General features: G+C 38.1%; 1 protein-coding gene across 2 annotated transcripts in view; it reads right to left on the reverse strand.

The window, feature by feature from the left end:
- Positions 1 to 12,380, reverse strand: part of prkcab (protein kinase C, alpha, b) — an 87,035-nt gene that overhangs the window by 48,931 nt on the left and 25,724 nt on the right. For both annotated transcript variants that reach the window (XM_033970947.2, XM_033970946.2), the window contains exon 3: positions 7,917 to 7,999. In XM_033970947.2, the coding sequence (XP_033826838.1) occupies positions 7,917 to 7,999 (83 nt within the window). The remainder of the gene's footprint in view (positions 1 to 7,916; positions 8,000 to 12,380) is intronic.

Genomic DNA, 12,380 nt, shown 5'->3' on the forward strand with positions numbered 1-12,380 from the left:
GGTGACAGATTATTATTTTATATTTATATCTGCATTTTGCCGTCTTGGAGTCTGCGTTCTGTCTTGCCCGTCTCATCGTCTCGTTTCTTGTGTAGCCACAGCTTAGCTAAAGTGATCCGTACCATGCTGGCCCCCTCTGGGAGCTAGTACCCTCAAACGGGGCAGTGCGGTTCACTCTAGACAGTGGAGACACTTGCAGCTTATACTGATTCGCTCAAAAGCGAACCAGTGAAAACGAGGATATATGGTCTATTTCCTTGAAAAACATGATAGTCACGATACTACCTTTAGTCAACGCAGTAGATTTATCCCTCTGCGTTCATATTTCCCTTGATGAACTGCTAGGATGCTGGCTTTGCTTTGCCGTGAGCTGTGCCTGAAGTCCTGCTCCTTCATTCTTCAGATTACTGTTGACCGTGGAGTTTTCTCTCAGCTCTTTAGTGCCACAGTATTACATAATAGTAGTGTCTGTAATACACACTTTCATCAGCTCATCTTCACACAGGCAGATGTCTATCCTTTTAAACTAACCTCTGAGATACTGTACCGTATACAGTTGGGGTTAATTCACCACCTTCTACCCTTTGGCACAAGTTGACAGTAAGTGACAGTCTAAGCTTTAATCTGCTCCCCGCTCCGGGTATTAGAGTATGATGTTCTTCAGCTGCCACTATAGGTCACACGAGAGATAATAGGGAAAGCAATGTTTCTTAGGTTTTCTTTCTGGTTTTACACTCAGTGAGAACAATGATTTTAAATGAATTATTATTATAAATGTTAATACTAATACTAATACTCTCCCAAACAGGGATATAAAGTGACATTCCTACCATTATCTGCTAACTGATTCAGTCCATTCATGTTTTGTGTTATACTTGAATCTCAACTTGTTAATCTGTTTACCGTTGCAAACAGGACACGAGAGTTGTTACTACAACTTCCAATAATGTCAGAAAAATACCTTTGCCTTGTTCTACATAAACTGAAAAGTCTATTCTTTGAGCTACAGGAAGCCAGTGCAGAGCACAGGATTTAAGTGCTCATACTTCCTGGTTCTAGTCAGGACCCGAGCAGCAGCGTTCTGGATGTACTGCAGCTGTGTTAAGGCTCGTTTGGAGAGGCTAGTGAGCAGGCCGTTACAGTAGTCTAACCTACTGGAGACAAATGCATGGATAAGTCTCTCCAAGTCTGTCTTTGACGGTTTACCTTTGATTTTTGCAATGTTTTTTTAGGTGGTAAAAAGCTGCAGATGTTACTGATTTGATGTGGCTGTTAAAGTTCAAGTCTGAGTCCATTATTACCCCTAGATTTCTAGCCTGATTTGAAGGTTTTAGAGAGAGAGACTGGAGGTGACTGCTGACACTTTCTCTATGTTTTGTGGCCAAAGATGATGACTTCAGTCTTGTCTGAGTTTAGCAGAAGAAAGTTGTTTTGCATCCACACACTGATCTGTTGGATGCAGTGGCAGAGTGAATCCACTGGTCCAAATTCACCTGCTGCTAGTGAGACATAGATCTGAGTATCATCTGCAGAGTTGTGGTAGGACACATTATTGCTGTGTATTAACTGGCCTAATGGCAGCATGTAGAGATTGAACAACAGGGGATATATATATATATATATATATATATATATATATATATATATATATATATATATATATATAGTGTCACTCCAGTGTCACCGAGGGAAGTGACACTGGAGATGCATCCTTCACTTTTGAAGGTGGTGGTGATGCTGATTTGTTCTCTTGGGGAGGTGGTGGTGCTGCTGAATCCTTCACTGGGGGAGATAGTTGTGCTGCTGGTGGTGACTCCTTCGCTGGGGGAGGTGGTGGTTGTAGTTGTGGTGCTGCTGGTGGTGCTGACACATTGGCTCGGTCTCTGGTTGGTGCAGCAGGAATGCTTCTCTCATTCCTCTTTTCTCTCACCAGCCCAGGACCCTGTCCAGGCCGGTTTCTCAGAGCGTGGAGGAGATTATCCGTCAACACTCTCACTCCACCTCTGCTCAGGTGCGGGCCATTTCCCCAGAACAGGGATTCGTTCGTTTCCAGAATAGATCAAAGTTCTCAATGTAGTGCAGTCATGTGTTCAGCTGAAGCAGCCGGGTAAATTTGTTCATCTTCCTTCTGTCTATGGTAGGAAGAGGTCCACTGATGAAAGTCTTAACCTCCACTTTATCAAGCTCCTCAAATAATTCAATGAAATCCCTTTTCAAGATTTCAGTCTGATTCATTCCGGTGTCAACTGCACCCACGTGCACAATCAGCTGTTTAGCTCCTTGGTGTGTTGACAAAACCTTTGGGAGGAGTTTTGTAATCTCAGAAACAGTGTAATTAGCAAGTTTGGATTCCTCTGTGAGTCACATCTCTGATAGCTCGTCTCCTAGCAGCAGCGTATTTCTGACCTTGACGTTTGGCACAGACCGCCTGTCTGCCGCCGCTCTTTTGCCAACTTCATTGCTCTTGTTTTGCGACAAAAATCAATTTTCTGTTTGTATATTAACATCAACATCAGTCTGTGACAGTGGTAAAAATCTGTTTGTAAGCTGTATTTTGGGTGATGTAACTATATTAGCATTGTCTCTTATCACTTGTCGCGTTGGCTTGAAATTCTTGTCTTTACAAAGTTTTGGAAAAGACACCGTATCACTCAGGTTTAAGTTGAAAGTAGCAGTTTTTTCACTCTCTTCTCTGAAAGTAACTGTAGGCTGCTTACCACTGGAGGTCACAGGGAGCGTTCGGTGAAGTCCTTTTTCAGATTCTAAAACAAATATCCGTGCTTGTAGCTCAATAATTTGTTGTTGATAGTTCCGACAGCGTTCGCAGAAAGAATTCCTTTTGTTTCTTCCCGAGGACATGTTGGTGGCTCGTCAAAAATATTGTTAAAAAATATAAATCTTGGTTTACTTAAGAGAAAATCATAACTAAACAAATCTCCCAGCAATGGAAGAGGTAAAATGATTAAAAAAGCAAAAAAGCAAAGTAAGGAGGAAGCAGCAGGAGCAAGAAAGGTTTGCATCTGCACTCTTCAGAAGCAGGAAGTAAATTTATTTTATTTGATTTATCAAGCACTGATTTGGTAATATTGCTACTGACTTATTATTATTGATACATATTTATCGTACTATAAAAAAGCTATTTAAAAAATCCTCTTATTGCCTAAAGACGAATATAGCCCTTATTTGTAATTGAAAAAAGTAAAAAAGTATTTCCCCATCCACTTATGACACATCAACACCTCTCCTTACCGTCCATCGTGTCTTCATTTCTGCGAGGCCGATGACTAATGACAGTGGTCACAGTGGTCAGAGCAATAACAGTGGTGTAGACTTTAGCACCGAGTCACTGAGGCTGAGGGCTGTTTTAATGAGGAGCGCTCCATCTACAGAGCGCTGGTCTACCTCTATGTAAGCCAAATGAGCATATAAGTGTGTGTGAGCAAGTGGGCCAATCAGTTACACTAACAGAATGAAATAAGTTGGTGCTGTAATGTTCTGTATATTAAATTATAGGGCGCCTGTGCCAGAACTCAACTGGAACTGACTGGTAAGAATCAAGTCTGGGCTAAGTGATTACCGGTACGTGAAATCAAAGTCTGACTGTCCACTTACCTCAAAAATGTAAAAAATTAAGGCAAATATCAACTGATCGAACATTGTAATGGAAATGTTAGTGTTCTTAGTGAGTCCTCAAATCTAAATCAGTAGGCCCTTGCTGCATGGTGTTAAGTGCCCTTATAACTTAGATGAAATAATAAGCCAAATAATGTCACTTTAAAACTTCACTTTAATAGTTTTACAGTTATATAAAACAGAATTCACTTATGGTTTGCGTTTAGATGTCAGCTGTTGCAATCTCAAATGGCATTTCAAAAGGCTCAGCGCAAACTACTGAAAAGAATACTGACATTAAAGCATAAAGCTGTTCCACTGCAATTACATTTTTTAGCAAATCCTCCCTGTCAAATATGATGTGTTCATTTGTAATAGAAATGCATACTGTATCTTCTACATGAAATAAAGCACCAGTCACTGAGAGCTGGATAGAAAATGTAACAGTTTGGCAAAGCATTGGTGCTGTGTTGGTAATGAGCAGACAGATGGTTGCAAAGCCGATTTGCCAGAGAAAGTAACAGCAATACCACGATGTGAGGTTTAATCTGCCCCGTGTAACTGACTTTTACAGCTTAAATTAAGTAACATGACTGAATGCTCCCCAAACACAAGTGAACAACAACAATGTCAATATAACGTGGTTGTAAAATAAAAGCTTGTTTTTTTTTCTCTATGGGTGAATCATTTCCATTCACTGTTTTTAAAGTGATGCTTGACTGATAATACAGCACTATTTAACACCCACGCAAGCCCAGGCCGCTCAATGGACAGACAACAGCATCAGAGAGAAGCAGCAGCACTTTCCACTGAAATGCTAATGCTATCTTACGTAGTTCTGTTTTTGTGTGGATCAAAGACAGATAAATGACGACAACCACCGCTGCCAGTTGGTGTGAGGGTCACTCGGAGCCCACAGTGTGCGGAGGGAGGAGGGGTTTACAGGGGAGGGAGCAGACACAGAGCAGTGACAGGGCAATGATGATTCACCCACTGAGGGGCAGAGGTGGCAGTGGTGAGAGGGAGCCGTAGTAAGAGAGAGGAAGCAGAAGATTGATATGTGTCCTGAGTCATACTTGAGTGATTTGAGATGGACAGGAAGTACCAGGTCAAACACTGTCCAATAGTTGTATGGCTGACACATGCATTTTACATATGGGAAAAATGCAAACAGAAGTATGCGCTTGCATACAGTACATGCCTGTGTGTAACATTTTAAAGTACAAAGTAAAATCATATGCCATAATGAAATGGTTTTTAATTATATTTTTCTTTTTTTCTTTTAGATCAGTCTAGAACTAATAGTGGTCAAGTTATTAGTCTGCTGTTATTGGTATTAGTATTTTTAGTAGTATAGTGGTAGTTGATGTAATTAATTACATATATATTTGTTAAATATAACTTCAACTGACTTAACACATATAGCATATACAGGCTAATTAAAGAAAAGGTTAGTACCGTATTTTTGGACTATAAGTTGCACTTTTTTGTCCGGGGATGCGACTTAAACTCAGATGCAAGTTATATGTGAAATTATTCAAACATATAAACTGACAAGTGTGCAAGGGCGCTCTAGATGTGTTTACCAGTATGACAGCCACAGGGAAGTGGCGCTTCATCTACCTCCGGAGCAGGTGGAGTTGTTTAGAAGCAACACAGAGGATGAAGAATTCAAAGGATTGAGTGATTTGGAGTGAGATCCAAAGTAAACTTGTTTTTTTTTTTTGGCTTGTTTTTTATTCTTTAGTTATCTGATTAACTGTTAATATCTTACATTAACAAACAAGACACGTGTTCAGTTCTGTCTATGCTTCATGTAGCTGAATAAATATAAATGTGTTACATTAGCGTGCTGTTCTGATATTCAGCCTGTTGTTCTCTATTTTATTGTTATTATTAACTATTATATTATATTTACTTATTATAACTTGCCTTTAAAGATAAAATGTCTGTTCTTGGTCTCGAATTTTGTAAAATAAATTTCCCCCAAAAATGTGACTTATAGTCCAGTGTTGTGTCCATATGTGTTTTTTTTTTTTTTCTTCATTTTCTCGCTAGTGCAATAGAGTATAGACTTCAGAAAAAAACAGTAATCTTTTTCTGATTTATACACAGAAAAATGTATGAGGTCAAAAATGTTTTTTTTAATTTTTTTATTTAATGACTTTCACCTTAACATTGTGGCTAAATCCGATTATCTCTTCATTCCAAGATAGGACCAATGCCTTAGTGGAAATATTATTAATTAATATATTAATTTACAAAATACCACAGTTACATAGGAACAGACAGACAATTGATGTCATGTTTAGCATAGTGATCAATGCCAATCGTCTGCCCATCGTCTCAAGTCCCAGGATGCATCTGTCTGAATAGATTTGCCTAAAGAGAAAGAAAAGGCAACCATGAATTCCAATGAGCTGAAAGGTTATTATTGAATTATTGCCAAGAGCTGAAAGAAAATAAACTTTTTTTGAGCTGGATAAGTTTATAAAGGGGAAATAGAGTTTTGAGATGTCCCCATATTATTTAATTCAAAGGTTTGTCCTCTGAGACCCACTTATTCACTGAGTGCCAGATTTGGTTGGCACAATAACAGTGATATTCACAATGGGCACTTGAAGGCAGCGTGGAAGGTGTGTGTGGAGAGACTTGGCAGGGGATAGACAGAGAGGCGAGACAGACAAAGCTAAGCAGAAGAATCACTGAATAACAAGAAGTTAGCCTGCGAGTCAGGCAGAATTAACAACAACTGTTGGAAAAGCAAAAAATGAAATGAATAAATGTAATCCAAGACAAAGCCAAATGACAACGTGTTAAAAAGCACAGTTTTTACTCGCTGAAATAGTACGTTTTTGTTGGAAATGTAAAGTGATCTGAAAATGTCTGTTTTCACCAACCCCCTACCCCTGCCGACAGCTCTGTACTTATTAGTGATTATTCAAAAAAATCTGATTACGAGTCACACATGTAGCCATTTTGAAAATCTGCCACTGTGAAAAGTACCTATTAGTTCTACAGTTTTGAACAGGACATGTTTTGATTATTATTTAGCTCAATCATGCAGTTTACATACTAAATCCCCTACTCCAAAAAAGCACATTATGATGAGCTTTGTAAACTGAAAAAAAAAAAGTTTGTACCTTGAAATTATATCCTATAGTAGTCAGGATATTGTGAGCACGCCTGCCCTTCACCTATGATGCAGGATATAGTGGTGTATATTGCGTATTGGGATAGCATATGCTGTATTTAAACACATACTGTTCTCCAGAGAGTAGCCGCCCACTCCATCTGTATCTCCCAAGCAAAGGGCCAAAAGAGGCTAATTAGGTTCAACAAAAGAATATGATATATGGATTGTTGATACAGGTAAATATACAGAGAAGGTTTAATTAAAATTGGAGGTTAAGTACAATTGCTGGTATATTTTTCATAACGCCACAGTCTAATGCTATAGTCAGTCGGATCTTGTATGATGCATTTTTGTATTACAGGCCAATGAGACCAGAAAGTACTGTAGTAATATGACTCATCTACAACTCAGCCTGTCTGTTAACGTATTAGAGAGACTCAGATGCTAGTCAAAACAGTGCGTATCAAAGAGCATAACAAAGTAAAGCTAGCACATGTAGACATTAAACTGTGTCATTATCAGTATATTGAAAATGACTCATGTATGACAAAAAAAACAAGTCAGTGCTGATTGGTTGTTGGATGGAACAGTCAGTTTGTAGGGTCAATATTTATGGTACTTTTTTCTTAGCTTTATTTGGAGTTATTTTTTCTGCAATATGATGCTGTAGAAATTTGAATTATGACCATGAAACTGACTATAAGCGTTGCATTCTGTTATTTATTTATTGCTTTTAACACTATTATACATTACAATACTTTGTGGGATATAATTTTGCTTTATGGTTTGGTTTCAATATTATATCGTGTATTGTCCATATTTACTTCAGCAATATAGCACTCTTCTAAATGATCATGACAGGTCTAAATATAATGCCATACTGTGGAACATTGCAAGTATAATCACAGAGACAAGTAGGCGGCAAAATCCCTACGAGAGAAGTTACATTGTGAACCTGTGAAATACTGTACATATTCCTTTCTAAGTCAAGAATCTCACATGAAGAAGACATTTTTCCTTCCTGCGTGACAATTGTAAAAGTGCTATGCTGCTATTATTATGTTAAGCTTATACTGTCAGAATAAGTAAGTCTAATAATAAGTCTACACAAATCTATTGCTTATAATAATAATAATAAAAAAAAAAAACATGTACATGAACCACTTACATCTGTGTCAGGGCCCTTGTCAGCTCCAGGACATGAGAAGGTGACAAACTCATGGCACCTTTTGTGGACCACAAAACAGCACACTGGAAGAAACAAACAGAGAGAGAGAGATCTATGAAGTTTATAACACATCATTGTCAGGAATCTTTTTATGCATTTGGGAATATGAACAAGAAAACACAGACAGTACCTACTATGCTAAGTTTGTAATGTAAAGATAAACCCGGAGAGGGATTAAATGGACAAACATATTACCATCAATCATTCTCAAAGTGAACTGACAAGCCTCCGTAGATCCAAATGCAGAGAGACAGACACGTGCCCGCCCACGCTACCCACGCACAATGTCCATTATCCATTACGCATATATGGGAAAGATGTCAGTGACGTGGGATTTAATAAAACATTGCTTATCTTAATTTCAATTGTTTTATTTTTCTATTTTGATACAATCTGTCCGCTGGGCTCATTGTCATGCCAGCTGCTCATTTATGTGCGCGCTTGTGTGCTATTGTCTTGGTTTTTGCCAGCGTTTTCACAGTTGCCAGACAATCTGACGACCATTAATTCAACAAGTGGAGGGAGTTTGCAGAAATGGCCAATAAACAGCAGGGGTCCAACTGTCCTTGCGAGAGACTGGACTGTGGGCTGCCAGTTACTGAGCTATCCACTTGGTAACGTCATTGGCATCTTTAGTGATTCTGTCTATGTATGTGTGTGTGTGTGTATGTGTATATATATATATATATATATATATATATATATATATATATATATATATATATATATATATATATATATATATATATATATATATATATATATATATATATATATATATATATATATATATATATATATATATATGAATGATCCAGTCATGTCTAATGGTCAATGATATGGTTGAGGATTTTGAGTGGTCCTTTGTCATTAAAGTCATTACAATTTGCAGCAGAGTTCAACCATTGGAGGGAGATATTTACATTTTTTTGTATTGTTGCATGTATTGTTTATGAAATCACTACTAAACACTTTTACTTTGTTTTTGAAAAGACTATCAGTACATAAAATGATTGTGATGATTTTTTCCCCCATATCACCCAGGCCTAATTATGCAGATGGTAAAGCAGATCATAAGTTAGAACAAGTACATCTTATGCTCATCAATTATTTTCTCATCAGGGTATTGAAATTGTTCAGAATGTTATATTTGCAAATTGCACACAAACTCAAGAACTTTTTATTATATATAGAACAAGATACAGCTTGTCTGACATAATGATGCTGAGACACAGGCAGTCCTGAATACATAGTCAATGAGGCGAGAGGTGTGCAGAGGTTCCAAATTATGCAATATAAGTTTTATGACACTGATTATTTGTGATGAGTAAGCTATTTTATAAGTATTTGGCCACCTTGTTCTAAGATGTCCATCTGCATTGTCTACATTTAATAAATCAGTTGTTAATTGATGTTACATTAGAGTCTATTTTTAAGTCTGTTTTTTAAATTATTTTAAGTTATTTATCTATTATCTTGTTTTATTGCATGTACCATTTTCCTTCTGTTCTTTAACTGTGTGGTGCAATACTGGAGTTTCCCCACTGTGGGACTAATAAAGGCATATCTTATCTTAATTGTCTCCAATGTCTCCAAGTCTTTAATGCAACTTCGTGAGCAAGACACAGGGCGCCCAAGAAGAGGAGAGTCTGAGTGCTCTCATTGGGTTTTCCCAAAAGATAAATAAATAAATAAATAAATAAATAAACATGACCACAAACATGAACTCTACAAATACAAAAATCATTACCATATAGAAACCGCTGAGTGTAATCACAATGGAGGATGCTGAATAAAGGCATGTGTGTTTGTTTACCATTATGCAAATAAGACATGAAAGCTGTTCTTTTGGGAGCTTGTGACCTGTGAAAGCATTTGCAGCTAGATATTTCACAAGGTAAATACAAAGAGTATCAAATAATACTGACAAGTTCTAGCATTTCAGATTACATCTTTCGTTCTCGTTATAAAGAGACCTCCCACTTAAATGTCCCTTTTGGTAAATCCCAACTCCACACTCACCCACGGACTGTTCCCATTTGTCAAAGCACATTCATTGAAGTTTTTCTTCTTCACAGCATACTTATAACACATGAATCATGACTGAAATGACGTATGATATTCAAACCCTCTCTGTTTCCCATTCACCCATTCACACCCACCCACCCAGACGCTGACCTCAGACATGCTAACGTGTCAACCGTTGCTATGATGAACACTCTCCACACTTATCACAGTTATATTTTGCAAAGTAAAGGATGTGGAAATGTTTCATATGAAGGAGGTTAACCCGCACATAAAAGTGACATAGGAATTAAATTTTGGCTACAATCTTCATCATTCCTCTACGATGTTGAAACTTGGATAGATTTCAAAGCTGATTTTATTTGTTAGGAAAGCTTTGAAAAACCTTGAATAGAGCTGCATTTTATTAGAGTGATGGGTTTTGCTGATATGTGCAATTTATATAAATATTATCTTAATACAATGAATTCTCTCAACATGTTTTTTTTTCTAAATGTGAATTAAGTATTTATGGGATGTAATGCATTTTCTAACTCTGGTAAAAATGTAATTTTTATAGTTTATATTTGGCCGCATTCTAGATGTGTATTAGGGCATGGGGCGCAGAGCAGCACCACGTATCTCGCTCCACCCTAGTAAACAACCACCGACCGATCTGTCATCTGTCAGGTAAGGCTCCCCAGCACAACTGACATGCGTGATTGGTCAAAAGACACAACTGAAGAAGTTTGCTGATGTCGTCTCCTTGTAAATAGCATTAAGACTGCATGACTAAAACTGTTCTTAGTTAGTCGCCGACCATGTGCACGTTTTAAGAGGGAAACTCACTCATGAGGCGCTTCTGTAACAGCAGTGAACTACTGACACACTGCAGCATCTGGGATTTTGTGATTAATTACTATGAACTTCATCTCAACAGCCTAATTACATAAGTATGGAGATAAGAGGCTTGGCTTGCACAGAGCAGATTACACAATTCCATTGCACGACTAGCAGATTTTTGAGTTGCACCAACACTGTTAAGTTTACAGAAAATTCTTGCTATATAAAAGCTATGAAGCAGCTTGAATGAGGCGAAAAAGAATACCTGCAAATGTACAAAGGCTACAAAGATGTTTGGAAACAATCATAATGAGGAGTGTTTCATCGATTGCAAGCAAGGAACAGAGCAGTTTCATCTCGTGTACAACTTTTGTACACAGTACTAGTAAACTTTTGTACAAGTACTAGTAAACAGCATCTTTATAATCGAAAAGGCAGACCGTACTGTTCAGTCACTCCCAAAACTCCAGCTAACTCACTCCACCCTTTCTCCTTTCTGCTGTTATGCATTTATAGTCCTAATTCCAGAATTAATCAAATAGTAAAACTTGGGCCAATTAATCAACTAAATGACTACAGCCCAAATCCAGCCAATTTAACAATATTAAGTGCTTGTTTTGACGTAACATTACCTTTTAGAAAGTCATAGTGCTCTGACTAATGTGATTTGAGATAGTGCTGCTGGACTGAGGAAAATCACAAGGTAGTGGGAGAGGCCTGGACACCTGCAGGGCCCAGCCAATACACCCTCCAGGTCTCACAACCACTGCACTGCATGGCTACTTTGATACAGGAGCAAAGAGCAGTGTCAGAAAGAGACACGGGGCAACAAGAGGCTTTATAATATTGATTTATGATCAGCACAGTGCTGTCATTCTCAAACATGGGACTGTCTCAATAAGACAGAGTAAACAAGAACTTGAAGAGCAAAGATGTACGGGAAATGAATGACTGTATCCCCAAGAATCCTGTGTATTGTCGGGGCTGAACAACTTTGGAATAATATCTTATTGCTATTTTCTGACTAGTATTTGCTATGTATTGCTTATGGCTAGTGAAATTGTGATTTAAATTGGTTTGTGATTTAGCTTGTAGCACTAATCATCAAGTACCAATACAGACATATGAATTGTGAACATCTCTTGGGGTTCAGTGGTTGCTTTTCGGTTTCCTGTGTACAAGGGTCATTTTGACGATTCTAAACATATAACATTTAGTTTTGAACGGTCCTAATTTTCCATCACTCTGACACCCACGGACTACCTCCTACCTCAACGTCACCTCAGCCATTTAAAACCATAAATAATCGCTACATATCAAAGCTTTTCTAGCCTGCATGTTTGAGCTTGCATTGAAAGAAAGTGCGGCTCTTTTCGAAGAAGATTCCGCCTTTTCGAGGAATCAGGAGAGGAGGGGCTCGGAGGGCAGGGGTGGGGGAGGTGTATTGTCCTCTCTTGGTTATTTTTAGGTGTGATTCTGGCCAAGGCTAGAACAGTGTGTTCTGATGCCTAGTGTGGAGCACAAATCAGGGAAGACATTTCTCCCTCCACCTGGCCA

This window comes from Periophthalmus magnuspinnatus, chromosome 8, assembly GCF_009829125.3.
Source record: "Periophthalmus magnuspinnatus isolate fPerMag1 chromosome 8, fPerMag1.2.pri, whole genome shotgun sequence".
NCBI lineage: Eukaryota > Metazoa > Chordata > Actinopteri > Gobiiformes > Gobiidae > Periophthalmus > Periophthalmus magnuspinnatus.